We start from the raw sequence: 17,940 nt of genomic DNA, 5'->3' as shown, positions 1-17,940 counted from the left end.
AATGTGGTCTTAGTGTACTGCAAGTTATTTCAGTGAGATTGTCCGCCAGGGGTGGTGGCTTCCTTCCATGTTTATAATAGTTACAAATACAGTAAAACATTTTAAAAAGACAAATGACACAAAGGATTTAATAGCCAGAGCTCATAGCACCACCTACAGTCAAGGTTGTCCAACACTTCCCATTATCAGACCCTGTTTTTAGTTGCTTATAGCTGCCGAACTTCAGAAATTCAGGTTGAAGTTTTCCATGCTACTCAACCACTGAATGAGGTGGAGTCCAGCAGAAAATATACTATACAATCACACAAGATTAACTAGAGGGCTGAATTAGGATTGCATGGACGGCCCTTCACTTCGGCATTTCCTAATGTTTATGTACTTGACTTTGCAAGCTTAACATTCTTTTAATGTCTGTTTTTGGTGGTTTGTTTTTAAAAAGTAATTTCCTAATCAAAACAAAACAGAAATTCTGTCACATGGAAGCATATTGATACCCTGCCTCACCGCATCAATAAAGGTTTGAGCTTTTAGATCCACAGGCCTGGTCTTCTATCACTTGAACTAACAGAGTAACTGGTATCCAACACCTCCCTCCACACCCCAGCTTCTGCATCCCTTCCCCTCTGTTCCTAGCCACACTCTTCCCAGCCTTCAGCTCCTGCTCCCTTCCCCCAGCTCCTGATCCTGTTTGCTCCACTCCACCTCTAGCTCCTGCCTCCCCCTCCTCCATGACTCCTTCAAAGAGGCAAGGACCCTTCTGTCTCCCAATTCCTCATCCCTCACCAGTCAGGGAATCAATGAAAGCAAAAGACAGTCTTCTACCACTTAGTTACTGTGCAGAATGCCACAGCAGCTCCTGGTTCCAGAAGGAGCAGGTACAGGGAAAGTTTACTGCCCTGGGTTGACACATGCTCAGTACACACAGAATCTCTAGAGAATTTAGCTGCAAAACTAACTTTCTACTGAACATGTTCAAACTGAGATTTTTTTAGAGCCATATCTTGGTCAAATTTGGGAAGATTTCCACAGGAACATCAAAAGGTACATCCCTGACACCAGAGCATGCCAAATTTGAATTCCCTGCCCCAAAGCATGGGGGCACTATAATTTCTCAATTAAATGGTTGCAAGCATTTTTTTAAATTTGGTCAAAATATGCTTTTCCTTAATTTCATTTTCAGAAATAGATGAACTATTTTAACTGAAACGTCCCCCAAAACTTCAGACTGAGGCAGAAACTTGGCATAGGAAATTCCAGCCTGAAGGGTTACCCTTTGACAAAGTTATAAGCAACTTTGAACAGGGTCTTATGATGGGAAGTAGTGGGCATCCTCAACTGTAGACAGTAATTAGCTACAAATTTAACATGATCTTTGTCTTCACTGCCAACAGTAAATTCTGGGTTTTGTTCGTTTACATCATTCCAAATGGCTAGGTCAATATTTTAAGTGGGGCCTATAACACTCTTTTGCTGCTCTATTAGCACCGTGCCCAGTTTTGAAAATCAGTTCCTCAGACACTGGCTCTAGTTGCCAGGCAGTTCAGCAAAGTACTGACACTACTGCTTCCGTCGCTTCAGAGTCACTGATGGGAATGTTCACTACACAGCATGAGTCATTGGTGCAGCTGCTCCTGAATGGATCCTTCATTGTGAGACACTACAATGGGATATTAATAATTAAGAATGACATAGAATATTGCCAAGATAATAAAATGATGACCAAGATTTCCAAAAATGACTTATGATTTTGGGCACCTCAATTTTTGCATAGTTAACGTGAGATGCCTTAAAAGGGGCTTGAATGTTAGAAAGTGCTGAGAGCCCAGCCTCCGAAAACCAGGTCCCTTTAAAATGTCACAAGTTGGACACCCAAAAATTAAGATGCCCAAGATCATTTGCCACTTTTTGAAACATCTTTATATTGTTTTCTCATTTCTCTGGGAGGCATTGGTCCAAGCATCCCAGTGGCAGATCTACCAGTGTGCTGGGGGATCTAAAAGGTGCCCCTGTCCTAAATGCTACGTGAAATAATAAAAATAACGCTACACAAAAAGGTTGACAGCTCTTTTTTTAGGGGTGTATTTATTTATTAAAGTAAGTATGGAGCTTTGAGCTTAGGGCTTGTGGATAAATAAAAGAGAAGGTGATTTCAAATATACTGCTTTAAAATACAGGTTTAGATTTAAATCCTTAAACACTTATGTTATGTTGCTAATTGTTTTGGATCTTAAAATAATTTGGGTTTTGGGTTTGTGTGTGTGCATGCAGTAAGCGTAGCTATAGGTGGGCCTGAGTGGGCCATGGCCCATACACTTTGAAAGCGTTGTTGGTATAAAAAGTCTGGAGCATCTGGCAGCTTAGTTTCTCGGCCGTCACTTCCCGCTTCCGGTCACGTGGCCGGAAGCTGGAAGTTCGGGAATCGCTTGTTTTTCGGCCGGTTGAACTGATACCCACCCATGTCAGCCACAGGCCCTGCCAAAAAAATCAGTTCAGGCTATGCTCCTGTGTGCATGTTTCTCGCACATAAGTAAACTCTAAGTGTATCTACACATATTAACTTTAATAATTTAATTCTATTTTTTCTATATGCTATAGCTGAATCTAAGTGCTAATGACCTCAAATGAGGGCGATTAATTTTCTTTCCACCTCAAACAATAATTTAATATTATTATTAATTTGTACGGCAGTAGTGCCCAGGAGACAGGTCATGGACCAGAACACTTCTGTTATGCCAGGCACTGTGCAACACAGAACAAAAAGATTTATGGAAGGACATATAAGCAACATTATCTAGTGTATTCTAGTCAAGCATCAACTGCATCCATCAGCATGGTATCTGAGCACCTACCAATGAAGTAAACGATATGGCTAGCACCTGTCATTTGTGTTTCCTTACTGCAGAAGCTGGCCCAGTGGACATATGGACAAGTGCAAAGGGTTTATTTAGTTTAGTTCCCTCCATGTAAAGGTCATTACAAATTCCATCTTTACCAACAACATACCTTTCTTTGAAAACACATACAATTCTTTAAGTCCTTCCATCCTTTAAAAGAAAGGTGCATTACACTCAAAAATATATGGTAAATAAACAAAATAACAAACAAAAAGGAGGAGAACTCCTAGTGAAACATCTGTGTATTCTCATCGGCCAGATACACCTGTTACTCACAGCCTTGGACGCTCAAAAAAATAGCAAGAACCAAGAAATGCAGTTTCTTCCATTGTGTCACAGCTACACAAAGTGATTCAATGAATAAACAGTTGCAATTTATTTCTGAGGCCAACACAAGGGGAGATGTGCATCAGACAGCAATTACATTTAAAGGGTTGTTAGACTTTCACAGCTATCAAGGTCCATTTCTAAATTACAATCACAAAATCAGGCTCATTTAACTCTTCAAAAAATAGAGATTTAATAAAGGATTTAAGGCTGTCAGTGCACAAATAATCTGACATTCTGTCATTTTACTGAAGCTAATTCAAGTCTGCTAAGTTTGAACATAACTATGTATAGAAGCTAGGACTGATTTCCCATCAGTATGTCTTGACCCATGGATGAAGAGTTTAGAGCCATTCAGTTTTATAAGAGATAAAGTTTAACATGAACTGATGATATCCAGTTATCATCCCCAATTCCACTCACATTCCCGGAACAAAATACAACAAGAGACACAAAAGAGTAGCTAATTAAATCTCAGACATAATCAGAGTTTATAGTACATACTGGTAAATGCACAAAGGAACAAGTCGGGAAATACTTGCTACAAAACTGGACCTAAAACTAAACAAATATAATCTCAAAGAAAGCAGTTTTAGGAAACATGAGAAATGTCCACTTTAAAAGCCCACTTCAATTGGAGAAAACTTATAGGAAGGAGGATGGGACAGCAAACAATTTCATCCCAGAATAACTGCTGGATGGTGAAGCAATGGACATGTACTTTGGAACACCCACCATTATAGCAACAGTTCAGAAGATCTTCACAGGTTGTGTTTAACAGTTTTTATGACAACTGTAGCTATTTATGTCAATTAACTCAAAGACCGTGCATGGTTCTGTATTACAGAGAAGCCAGATCCAAATGCTGGTTGCTAAATTCCAAAGCTTCCCTTCTCATATATATACCCTTTTTCTGTTATATTCTTAATGTTTGAAACCTTCAAAGACACCCTTTTCCTAAATCTTCTTCAGTGGCAGCCTTTCCATCACATACACAAGATCCATATTCAAGCAAAGTCTTCTGGGACAGGATAATTACCTGTACAGACAATGCTCAAGTGAGTACAATTGTTGTGCAACAGCTAACCAATTACTCCTCTGGCTAGGAGACTAAATCATAAGAAGAAAGAGATATACACAATTCTATCCACTACCATATTCAAATTTGTCCATGCATTAGCTCAGGATAGGGCAGGAGTTGAATGAAGCTTCTCTCTTTTAGGGGCTGAAAGTTCAATGCTTAGTGCTCTCTGCACGTCTTAAGTGTATTCCTGAATTATAACTCTGCAAATACAATTATGCAAATTTCAGACATGAAAAACGTGATTATTTCAAATTAGCTTCCCAACAACATTAATAAAGAAACTTGGATAAATAAAGCCCATGAGTAGGTGCAAATAATAAAATAGTCCCTATTGGAGCAAGCTAAGAAAACCACTTTTACTAGCCACGAAATGGCCTACTAATGAGAAGGCAATGGGCACCTGAAAAACTCCAGGCTAAGTGAAATTAACACTAAATAAAGCAGTAGCAGAGAACAGAGAGAGCAGCACATCTATATTTTGTGATTCTCCTTTCTCTCCTCCCCTCCCTAGCCTAAAACTAGCCACTATCTAATCTTACATGTGTGAATAAGCTCTATTTATAAATCTTCACCCTTCTTTTTTAAATGACCTTAATATAGTACAGTTGTTATGTTATTTTTGTTGAACTTAGCAACAGGAAACTGTGTCACTCCTTCTGCAGCAAACTTTCCATTCTCTTGGCACTCCCAATCCCACACCAGAAAATCCAGATTTAAAAGGGGGCAGGAGGGAGCGGGGGGTGTGAAGGTTGGCTAAGCTGAGCATGCTCCTTTCCTCTGCAGGGAAGTGAAGAGATGGGACAAAGCTGCAGCCAGATGTATGTTAAAGTATCATACCACTTATATTTTGAAACACATCAAACAAAAACTAAATTAAGTACCTTTCTTTTTGCTTCTCTTTTGAGATGCATGTTGCTTGAAATAAATGAAATATGGGTGTGTTCATTTTTGCATTTGTCTTAATGTATCCTGCTATACAAGCAGACACCCATGGATTAGTCATGAAAATTATCTATCATAAGGGGTTGGTTAGAACAGTCACCATCTTTACAGTATTATGGTAATGAAAGACATGTTTATCAAATGCACACATTTTAGATGCGAAGGTTTCTAGAACTATTCCCTGGTTAACTCACTGAGTTAACAATTCCAAACTCAGCCTAAACTTGTTAAAAACATACAAAACAACCTGATTTTATTGTCTGCTTTGATAAGATTATTTCACCGCCCAAAGAGCTTTCACTAACATGTAGAGAAGAATTATCTGGGCTCCACCCTGTAATGTTACTTCATCTCCATACTGTTTACTATTATAACATTAGCTTCTTAATTATAAACTAACACACAAATACAGCTGCTCTAAACCAGCGCGTACGCACACTACTGAAAATGCCTCAAAGACAAGTGGGCCAGATAACATCAAAAAAGCCAGCTCTTAACAGAGCAAAACACATGAAGGCTGTTTTAGACCACAGTTTAACTCAATCTCAAACACATATCCTGGCTTTTATTATTGTAATTAAGCCTCAAAAAATGGTGAGAGCTGAAGGTGACAGACAATGTTTAACACAAAATAACCCTGCTTCATTTCAAACCTCCTGCCTGGTCTTTTTCCTGGTGTCTCCCATTTTATGGTTCCCCCTCCCCCTTCACATTGGGTCCCCCTGTATTTGTGCTTATGATTATAATTTATTTATATAACTGTAGTGCATATAGATTCTAACCAATGTTGGGGCTCCATTGTGCTAATCACTGTGTAAACAAATAGGCTATGTCCACACTAGAAATGCTACAGTGGCCCAGCTGTTATGTGACACTTTTGTATTTTTATGTCTGATTTTGTAAGCAAGTAGTTTTTCAGTGAGGTGAAACTTGGGATACGCAAGACAAATCAGACTCCTGAAAGCGGTACAAGAGTCTGGAAGGTTGAGAGCCACTGAACTAGACTAGGAGGTACAGCACTGCCGTAGGGGGGAGGGAATCTTTTACCTCCCAAACTCTGGACAACCTCATATTGTGGGGCATATATATCACACATTATGAGACAGTCAAAACTTTGTGGCTTTGATTTTTTAACTGGTCTTTTATCATCTTTTCATTATAAACTAAATACCATTTCAAAAACAAAAAGGACTAAAAATCAATGCTATTTTCAGAAAGTTAAAAAGAACCCAATGTATAACATATGGTTAGCCTCATAGCCTCCTGGAAAGGAAATCAGCAACTCAGCTGATCAACAGGTACACAGACACCTCTTTTTATTTAAAGCATTGCAATGTACAAGATCAAGATGCGTAAATGACACTTACTGTTCCTTCAGAAACTGCATGCTCTCCGAGGTCTTTCAAAAAATCCACCTCATCTCCAGCTTTCATCTCCAGCTTTTCTGCAAGGACAGAAGGTTTGCAAAGTAGATTGAAACAAACTTCTTCCAGTGCTGCTGTTTTTCTGTTTATTCAAAGAGTTCTAAAAAACTCAACAAGCATTATTTTCCTTCCAACAGCTGGTTTCATTCCTGACTTTGCTACTTGTTTGCTAGCAGTTTTACAACTACAGTGTCTGGTGATGTTGTTGATGGAACATAAGAGAAGTTTTGTCTCCACTGCCCTCTCTTCCTGGCAAATTAACACGTAAAACTAACAATCGTGATTTACACCAGAATTTTCTTTCCCTGTACCTACCCAATTTTAAAATAACCACTTTTGTATTCTAAAAGCTACATAAACCAGGACTTAAACCTAAAAATAATTTCCACTTCTACAGACCCACAGTTTACAAAATGCTTCAGAGATGGTGAACGAAGCTTCACCGCCCCTCCCCCTTCCGAGTTGTGTCAATATTCCCCTCTACAGAAGTTCAGAGAGGTGAAGTTATTTGTCCAAGGTGTCACAGTGGGTCAGTGGCTGGACCACGAACAGAACCCAACTCCCTGTCCTCCCTGCTGTAACCACTAGGCCCGTCATTCCTGTCCCAGCCGTTTGTAACTGTGCACTATAAGAATCAAAAAGATTTTTAATAGATAATTTGTAGTGGATCATTTGTGCACAAGGACGTTGTGGGAAACTACCATTCCATTTTAAATTAAAATCATTGCAAAAAGTAGTTGGCAGGGATAATTTGCTACAGCTCCATAATGCCCAGGCCAGTGTGTCTTAAAGACATTAAGGATACTTTGTTACACATCAACTTGCTATGCTAATTCAAAGAAATTAGCAATTAACACAATGTCGGGGTATCCCATAGAAAGACCTGATGAGTTTATGGGTTGTTAATAGCAGAACCTCCTAAGAAACCACAGCCAGTTCAGCAATAGTTCTGAGGACATATGAAAATCACCCAGGGGACACCAGTTTATTGGCAAAACAGCCAGTGAACATTAATTTATGACAGGAAGAAGGGTACAGTCAGAAAAGGTGACCCTCCCACACAAACTCAAAATGAGCTCTAGGAAAGGATAACAATGCTCCAGGATTGGGCCCCCAGGAAATGCCAGACTGTTAATGCCCAGCACTTGTGCCCTAAAGCCCCGCAGGGCACAGAGGAGGAAGAGTGCCTCCATGGGGAACGTATGATCAACCAACTGTCTGTGTTTAGGGGAAGGGGAGAGGCTGCTATCGTGAATGCAAGAAGGTGCCCCGTGAGCTAGAGAGGCAGGAAGGAACAATCTTGTTGCTAAAGCACAGCACCGGGCATCAAGATTCTCTTCCTGGCTCTGCCACAGATTTCCTCTGTGGCCTTGGACAAGTTACTTAATCTGACTGTGCCTCAGCTTCCCCATCTGAGAAACGGGGATGATAATGATACTGTCTTCGCTCACAGTGGGGTTGTGGGGATAAATTCATTGATGTTTGTGAAGTGTTTTGAGATCCTGAAGAGAGTGCACAGGGACATGCCTAATCCCACTCCCATTGAAGCCAATGGTTAAACTCCCATAGACTTCAACACGAGCAGGAGCAGGTCTTATTTTTGTTATTAATTTACATTACTGTGATTGGCTAGACATAAAAATTTAAGGACTTTAGCTTTGCAAATCATTGCCTGAGCACTGTTTACACATTAGGATTTAATCCAGTCAAATCTGACTTCTGTGTTTTAACCTCTGTGGGCTTCTATAGCATCACTTGGACCAGTCCAGCATGTGACCTGGAAGAACCAAGTTTTGTGCACTTTACCTCTGGTACACAAACACTGCCACTACGAATGCATATCCCAAATCCAGAAACTAGTATGGAAATAAATCACAGAGGCATTCAGGCAAGGGGGTACCTTATAAATATGTAATATTACTAATATTAATAAAATTGTCTTCATTGGAGCCTGCCACCCTAGCTTCTGAAATAAATGGTAGTAAACACCTTTCTGGACCAGCCACAGTGGATGTCCCCATGGTGAGGATGAGGTTAAGAGTTAGAGGGTAGAATTGATAAATATGGAAACAAAGCATATGTCTGCCACTGAATATTTTATCTAAAGGGCTAAACCTGCAAAGAGACCCATTAGGACAATTTGTTCAAGGGGAACCTCTAGAGAACAAGGTTAACTATTGGTGAATTTTTTACTTTAGAAACCAGGCCAGTGTGTCTTATTACTTGTTGGGTGTCCAAACTTCAGCTTCAGACCCCAACGACATTATTCAAATGGTTTGCATGGAAAATCACATTTCTTAGATGTAATTCAGTGCTGAATAAAAGGCCCAACCCCTAGGTACTGAGTGAGGTTCCTGTGTTTTGGAGGATAGGAATTTCTACAGAAGAGGCATAGGAGTCTCCCATTGACTTCACTGCACTTTGGGACCAGGTCCTGAATATCTGTTTGGATGCAAATTTAATTTTCCTTTGGGGACTATAAATTGTGACTAAACCAATCACATGATAAGGGAATGAGATGAAAGAGTGAAGTCATCAGCAACAGTTAACAAATGAAAAACTTACACAGCTAAATGCTCTTGCATCTTTCACTGAGGAGAAAAATGCTATGACTGCATATCACAAAATGCGACCATTTAAGAGTGACCAAAAAATAAATCCCCAATGACGTGTGTTTCTGTGAAGCCTCCACCTGACCCGAGCCTCCCTCCTCAGAAGGGCTCCATCCCAAAGTCTATCAGAAGAGGATTTCTGAGCAGCATTACGTCCCCAACCACAAAATAAATATATACATGTCCCTATCTGCCAAAACAAGTTCTGACTCAGAACAAAGTGAACTTGTAATAGGGTTTGAAAGACCTCACAGTACTTACTAGTTTGCTCCTTTGACAAGACAGGGCACTTACCACACAAAATTTAAATGCTCCCCCCCAGCTCCCCCCCACACAAACACACAGCACAATAATAATAGAAAACACAACAGATCTGCTTGTCTTTGCTTAAATCGTCCATTGTGCAGCTTCAGATTGTGACCATAGTCTTCCTTATGAGAAGACGAGATCACCATATGCTGGATCCGTGTATGTTATGTCCCTTTTATACATTTAAAATCAGTAACAATCACCTCCCAGTTTCCTTTCCTCTACCCTAGCTTAGTATGATATTTTAACATTTTTATAAAAACGTAAGTTGCATTTTTCATTATCGGCACTAATGTACTCCACTGTAAATCCTTGTCCCTTAAATTTCCATATGATACCTTGCATGAAAAACCTGTATATCCAACAGCAGGTGTAGAATTAAACCTTGGCTACTGAGGCTTAGACAGCAGGAGACAAAAAACAAGGAGCTCCCAGAAGAAATTAGCACTCCCAGGTATCAACTTACAGCCACTCCCATTCAATTGAAATGTCAGCCTGCCACAATACAAAAATAGAAGTTTCTTTTTTAAACCAGCTTTCTGATTCATGTAAACAGCTTGATAGCGGATAGCTTGTCAGCTGATAACTTTTCACGACTAATAAAACTCTTTAAAATACCAAACTCACCAAAACTTACAAAATATCTCCCTCCAACCCACCCAAAGAATAAGCTCCCACCACTCTGCTGCCAGCTGATGCTAAAACAAAATCACCTTCCAAAGCTTGACCATTAGAACAGCAAAAAAAAAAAAAAAAAAAAAAAAAACAACCACCAAACAAAAGAACTCTTCCCTTTGTGGAGTAAAAGGCTATCAAATATTTCTATGATTTTACAGCTACAGCCTCTAAACTGCTGAGGCTGATGGATGCATTACAACATCTATTTTGATTATTTTCTTTAGAATTCCTAACTAGCCTTTTGTTTTGAGCTTGTTAGAGGAAAGATACATCTTACCTATAGATTCCTTATAACTAACTAGGGGCAGCACAGAGACGGGTCAGCCCTTTACATTTAACAGCTGCCTGAACAGGTGGAATATAAAGCCTGGATCAAACTAGCTCTGTGCTTCAGTAGAAATTTCACCTATAATTTTCAGTCCAAACTGTAAGACTCTGAAAGTCAGTTATTTTTTGAGGGTTTTCTTGGTGGTATTTCTCAGAGAAAGAGTGATTGTTGCTGTTTTACCTTTTGACAGTTCCTGTTAGCTCGTTGCACAAAGCTGTCCTGATGCAGTCACTTATCTCCTATAACATCACTCCTCAGAAGTCCCCACTGATCCTGTGTCCTGGCTCGTTGCACTGAACGAGTAATGAGCATCTGAATTCCAGCACAGCTTACATGAGCTGGAAAAGACTGTGGGTTCACTCCAGGATGGCTACATAGCCAGGAAAAGTGCCTAGAGGGATGTCCTCTCTCTCCCACTCTTTTAAATGACTTAATACCACCAATTAGGAAGCTGCTTTGCTCAGTTCAAAAGAACTCTTAGAGCTGGTCCAGCTGACCAGAAAGGAAGCTGTAATACACCACTACTATGTTCTCTGACTCTAGATTTGCAGAGAATAAGGGGCAGAACTGAAGGAAAGAGTCAAGCTAGCATTAAGTAAATAAACACTAAGGCACCTGGGCCAGAAGGAAACACAACTCCAACACAAAGTAAATCGCAGCATCACTCCTATTTAACTGTTTTCTTTCTTATTAATGAACATAATGTATGTGTTAAAGATTCCTCTAAAAATATTTTGGCATAAATATGAGACTGTTTCCTAATTGTGATGCAGTCCTAAAAACATGGACTTGTTCTGTAAACCTTTAATATCTATTTCAGATTTCTGCGGAAAAAGAACACACACTTTCCAAGGACACAATTCCCCTCCCAGGGCTGGCCTCTGACACCCATTTCTTTAATCACCGGGGCCTGATTTTTGTTCTTTAAAAGACAGAAATATTATCTCATTTAAGTTGGAAGCTCTTTCCAGCAGAGCTTCTTTCTTTATTTGCTTATCAAATGCATGCATGCACATGTATGATGACATATAAAATAAACAGACACTATTTTGCTTACCTGTAACAGGCTCGGATCCTAGCGCTTCTGAACTTGCATCTCCCTTCTTTGCTGGTTCACCAAACTGCAAGCTTAAATCCATCTCTCCATCAAGGATGGTTCCCATAACCACTCCGGGTTGTGGAGGGGATGAGGGGAGAACCCCAAGTACGCTCTCCAGCTTCTCAACAGCGGATTCAGGGACAGAAGGTGTTTCCAATATAGAAACAAATGCATCAAGACTTTTCACCCTATTGGCAACTTCATCCTGCCAGGTGCCATCAGCCTCTGGAACTGAAATCTTTGCTCCCACATCCGCCGAAGGCTCAGTAGCAGCATTTATTTTGTATGGATGTGACTGTGAGAGGGATGCTTCCGGCATAGCATGGCTTGGCTCCTCTTGGTCTTTGTTGGGCCAGTCCAAGACCTCCTGCTGGGCTTCCTTCACTTCAGACCCAGCTTCGCTCTCATTGGCCAAACAGACTGTGTCAGTGCTGGAGTCGCTGTCACAGGGAGGTTCTTCTGCAATAGGCTGAAGCGATGCTCTGGAAAGCACATCGTCCATCTCTTCCTCCTCTTCTGGATCACCTCTTACTGTGGATGTCTCAGCTACACCTAGAGGGTCCTTACTCTCAAAGGCAACAGAAGGTGCTCCCATAACAAACACCTCCTTTAATTCTGGTGCTTTGCTTCGCGGAGAGCCACCCTGTACCCCCCGACTGGGATCACGTTCTTGGTTCAACATTGTGTCGGGAGGAGGGTCATTCTTTGTCTCCAGTGATTTGTACCCTGATTCAGACTCTGGTACAATACCTTCCTCTGCATCCACAGTTGCATTGTCATCTGCTTCCTGACAGGCGATTTCCCCTATTAGCCCAATGTCTGCGCTACTGTCACTCACTGCAGGCTCCTCGCCCTGCCTGCAAAGAGAGGATTTCACAACAGCTACAGCAGCAGGCTCCTCGGACAAGCCCTTCTCCTTGCCAAGTGTCCCACTTTCACACAGTTCCTGACTGTGTTCAGCTTTGTCCCTTTCAGCCGGCTGTGACAGACAATGCTTCTCAGAGCCTTCTTCTTCGCCACGGTCTACAGGCAAACTTGTGTCTGCGGTTGTCTTGCCACGTACAGAACTGTCCTGTTCAGCAAGCACTGCTGTCTCTGCTGCTGCTGCTGCTACTTCCTGGTGTTGTTTAGATTCTTTATTATGAACTGCAGAGGGTGTGTCCATTAAATTATCCTCTATACACACTGTGCCCATGCTCCGTGAAGAGAATACAGGATCAGTATTATGCAAAGATGCCTCCTGGCCAGGTGGTGCCACTGCAACCTCTCTCTCCTGATCAATGGCCTGTCCCTGGTGTACATCTCCTTGAAATAAGGGAGATGAGAGTGATTTGATTTGCTTGATAGCCCCTTCTTGTTCGGAGGTGCTTTCTGATGTCACCAGTTGGTTTTGTAGAGGCTCTTTTTCTGCTAAACACAAATCTGCATCAAGTGAGCCAGGCTCAGCTTTGCCAGCTGAAGCAGCGTCTAGTTTTGAGCTGTCACACATTTCACCTTTCAAAACAGCTTGATTCTCAGTGTGGCAATTGCTAGCAGACCTCTGGCCTCCATCTGCAGAATCTGTGCTTCCTCCGGCACAAGTTTCAGTTCCCAGTGGCATCTTTGTAAGGGCTTCGCTGTCACCTTCCCCTCCAACTTCAAGTGCAATGGTCTTGCTGCTTTCAAGGCAACACACGGACTCTGCATCACTTTGACCAGGTCTGTCAAAGGGATTGTTTTTCATTTCAGCATTAGAATTATTACGCACATTGTCACTCAAATCCACATTGAGCCCAATGTCTGCATTTCCATCAGCCACCTGCACTCCCTGCTCACCACTATTACCATTGTCATTCACTTCCAAAACAACAGGATCATGTTTCAATGGAGTCTCTGAAATCTTTATTTCAGTCCCAACCAGCGGTTCCACTCCAGTGCTGGCAATCATACTCTGCTTCTCCTTTACAAGGGGTTCACCTTGGACTATGTCTTCTGGCAAACCAATCTTTGCATTTTTGGTGTTCGAGTCTGTTCCACTCTCTTTGCTGCCACTTGTTTCCCAGTGGCCAGCAGGGACAATATCACTGTCGACACATGCATTTGCACTATCCTGTGCCTGCATCCCTTGTGCATCTCCACTTTCCCCACCTTCACAGGCAGGGTCACCAAAATTTCCAAGTAAGGGCTCAGCAGCGTGGATCAACTCCACGCTTGGTAGGTGTAGTTCTTTCAGACTTTCCGTTCTGAAGCTGCTGGTCTCATCCCCCCCATTCTCAACATGCTGCTGAATTGAAGCAGCATCCACAGTCCCTGTACAGTTCTTGCACTCTGCCTGGCCCATAGCCACATCCACACCCTCCCGGGGCGTTGGGACTTTGCCTGCAGTTTCAGCCACAGTAAGTGTGCTTTCAGTTGCGCACTCTTCAATGATTCGTACTTCCTGTTGGGTATTATCTCTACTACACAGGCTGGCTTGATTCAAAACAACTCCAGTGGATGTCATTCCAGTTTCCTCATTTGTATTTCCACAGGATGGAAGGCTTGCAGCACGGTTTGCTCCAGCACCCCAGCTCAGTGTGCAGTCATTTTTATCTGATGCAGTCCTAGAGTCTACAATAGCAGCTGGCCCCTCCTCTTCCTTTTTACTCAACGTAGCTGTATTTTTACTTTCACAGGAACACCCTGGGTTTTCTACACCCATCAGGCTCAACAAATCACTTGATGTGTTAAGCACTTCCAAACTCCCACTGTCACGTTTGTTCTCCTTGTGACACGTTGGGGCTGAGAGCTGCCTCACATCAAAGTTTACAAGTGCAGAAGGACCTTCTTTGCTTCCTTCGGTTGGCATTTCTTCCAAGATGGGGGCTGTAGCAGCCGGAAAACCCTCCACCTCTGTTCCTGTATTGCAGTTATCTTCTGACGCTCTCAGCTCAGGCTCTGGCTGTTTCGTTGCATTCTGAAAAGAGGAAAATAAAGATTATGACTGTTTGTTTTGCTGCATGTCACACTGATTTATCAGTCACTTATATATTTCTTACATCTGTAACAATAACTTGAGTGCATACAAAATAAGACCAGCTCCTCCCTCCATCTTTACATGTATATCCACTTGGGCTGCATTTATAAAATATACTGTAACAGTACGTTGATTTTTTAAGTGTTGCTAGCCACATATTGAAGACTATTGCTTGAATAGATTTAAATTTAAGATCAGTAATGAGCAGGATTTAAATTTAATTTGCAATATTAAGTAAACATGCATTTGAATGCACAATCCAGCTCCAAAACTGCACATGCAGTTCTGTTCAAGACTGGCTCTGGGCTGAACTGCTACCCTGTCTGAAGATTCGGGATCACTTCCAACATGCACACAGTGTAGATTTTCCTTTGTCAGAAGAATAGCTTCTGCAGTTGTAGGCCATGGTGTGAGAAACTCCACTTCTAGCACTGAAATTGGTTTATGATCAGATCTTCTCTCGAGAAAAACATGTATGACTAAAAATTTGGAACTGATATCCACACCCCAAGCAAAAATTCAGCAGTGAAGTTATACTAGTTAGTAAACTCACACAATTACAATGTGACACATTTGTGGTATTCTGATAAAGTGCTGATTGGATGCTCAAAATGTATAAACATCGTCATCATCCTAGACTCACAAATAAACTATATTTTCAGTCCTATGTTTTTGCCTTGTCAAGGCCCATCCAAGCCCATTACCTCAAACACAAAGAGATGAGCAAGAGAAGTCTTGAAGACGCCAGTCAAACGACAGGGGCATACTGGTTACAAGGCTGCTTTAGTAACGACTGATAGTTCATATCCATGTAGTTTAACGAGAATGTAAACCTTGGCTAGAAAGCGTTAGCTTGCGAAGTTTTTCCTTCCAGCACCTGTGTTTATTCCAGCTAGTCATAACCAGCATCATTTTCTTCCCACAGAAAATCTCCTAGTGAAATTACATTCTACAAATAAATCCAACACCCCCTTCCAGTCTACTCCCATTCCAAGTTCTACTGCACAGAGGTCTCAAAGTGTTTCACCAAACAAAACAATCCCAAAGACCACCAGGGTTGTCCTCTGTTTAAGAGGAGCCCCATCAACAAGAAAATTAAACATTTTCCAAAAAATGAAATGAAAATAGATTCTTTTACTACAGCTGCCCTGAGGCACCCTCCAATATCTGTGTTTTTACAATTACATTTTCCTATTTTTGTTTGATTTATTTTTCCATTTTATCAACAACATATTTGAATGTTGATGCATTTGTTTATAATAGAGATAAATATATCAATTATTTACACTGTGTACATCTATATCATCAAATTTACATATATAGACAATGGTAAGTTTTTAAATAACAATCAGCACTAGTATAATCAAATCTTTCCCTCTTTCTTTTTTCAAAGCAAGTAGCATCACCTCTGTTTCTATACATCCTTTTGTTCATTCTCCTCTCTGTTGCTTTGTGAAAGAACCACATGACAGAAGAAACCTTACTGACCATACAGAAGAAATCAGTGAAACTAAAGATGTTAGTCCTTGACCCCACAATATGTAGCATTTGGGAGGACTGCCGTCCCTGAGCAGAGCCCCATTAACTTCAGTGGGGCTTTTGGGAGCTGCATGCAGTTGTCAGTGCAGGATCAGGGCTTTCAATTATAAGCTCCCTGATGTGAGTCCTGTCTTCTTGGATGTGTGGATAGTTGCCTAGTACACTGTGTGAACTACAATAATGAAGTAACAATGCACAGCACTGTGAAATGCATGAAGTAAACAAACTCAAATATTTCAAATCTCTTGGTGTTATCGTCGCCTTTGCTGTTATTCATAAATATAACAGTAAAAAAAGTTAAACAGAGTGTGGTTTTTGATAGTGTACCATTAACTTTTTGGGCTAAGAGTCCAAAAGGCATCTAATCCTCAGAGGAATGGAATTTCACAGAGGAGAGGGCAGAGTAAATAAAAGCTTTCCTCAGTGTACTGGATGGTATTTTAACAGAGGTACCACTGTTAGGCCTATAGAGACTACAGATATATAAAAGGGACAAAAGTTATCATACATACTTTTGAGCTATTACTTTAAAAGTTCTTTCTGTACTCAGAAGTCTTACAAACTGCAATCTGTGGTGCCAAACCACCAGACTAGGTACCTGTATTTGTATTTCTAGTTTTTGTGACTAATGCCCTGCCTTAAATAATGCATCAGCTACCCTCCTCCTATTCAATTATGTATAATATTCAATGGTAAAAACATACTTTAATGCAGAGTTAAGGTTGCTTGGTGTTATGTTGTCCCCTTGTAGAATTTGGAGTTGAAGAAACCTCAAACTTCTGAAAACCAGGAAATGCAGTTAAGGTTGCCTATGAAACCTTAACTCTGCCCTCCTTCAGCAATGCCCCAATACAAGCCGTTAACATTATTAGAGGACCCCCCCAAAAAAAAAAAAACTTTGCCCATGCTACCTTCTTTCTGTTCCCCTGGAGCTGGCAGTAGCCAATGGAAATTACCTGCATACACTCCAGGTACAGTCAGTGTGTTAGATGTACTTACACCAACCCATGGAGGCAGTAGTTGGGCCTGCTTAATAAAGGTGGGTTTGTGATATGAGGACATGCGTGGATTACTTTGAAGTGTGTGACAAAGCTGTCACTATGATATGAGGAGATCTATCTTTTGCACCCTCCAACGTGTGTGAAGAAAAGAAAGCGATACATGTGTAAAAGGATCCAGTATTGCCACACTGCAACGCAAAACTGTGTGTGCTGCATAACTAGCAGGGAACAGGGGGTTTATTACTGCCATTAGCAGGCTGGGAAATGAGAGCAGTCTAAGCTTCTATTACCTGCATGCCCTCCAGGCACAGAGAGTATGGTCAGTGTAGCTGTACTGAACGGTGGAGGCAGTAGTTAGCTCTGCTTCCTAGAGGGGTGTCCCGGAGATCTGTGGATTACTTTGCGATGTGTGACAGAGCTGTGATTGTGATAGGGGAAGGTCTATGTTTTCCACTCCGTCGTGTGTGAGGAAAGGAAAAGGGTGCAAATATGTATAATTTCTAAACAGAACTGTGTAGTTATGTTGGTAGCAAGGCACTTGATTTTTATTACACAGGAGATTGTCAGCAGAGAGGTGAAATATGAGAGAATTCTAAAACTTTAATGACGGTTAAGTGAAAGAGCAGGTTGAGATAGTATCCTGTAAGTGTAAGGGAGTTGTAAAAGGCTGTGAAGTGGTTCTTAAATTGCACACGTGGTATTCTTTCT

The 17,940-nt window shown here is 41.2% G+C and overlaps 1 protein-coding gene across 4 annotated transcripts in view; it reads right to left on the bottom strand.

The window, feature by feature from the left end:
- AKAP13 (A-kinase anchoring protein 13) overlaps positions 1-17,940 on the bottom strand; it is a 297,054-nt gene that overhangs the window by 121,672 nt on the left and 157,442 nt on the right. For all 4 annotated transcript variants that reach the window (XM_067555646.1, XM_067555644.1, XM_067555647.1 and 1 more), the window contains 2 exons: positions 11,656-14,632; positions 6,615-6,691 (listed from right to left, as the gene is read on the bottom strand). In XM_067555646.1, the coding sequence (XP_067411747.1) occupies positions 6,615-6,691; positions 11,656-14,632 (3,054 nt within the window). The remainder of the gene's footprint in view (positions 1-6,614; positions 6,692-11,655; positions 14,633-17,940) is intronic.

The sequence above is a fragment of the Emydura macquarii genome, unplaced genomic scaffold (assembly GCF_026122565.2).
Source record: "Emydura macquarii macquarii isolate MOO-44397 ecotype Brisbane River unplaced genomic scaffold, CSIRO-AGI_Emac_v2 contig_1644, whole genome shotgun sequence".
NCBI lineage: Eukaryota > Metazoa > Chordata > Testudines > Chelidae > Emydura > Emydura macquarii.
This window is presented reverse-complemented; position numbering and strand designations above follow the sequence as displayed.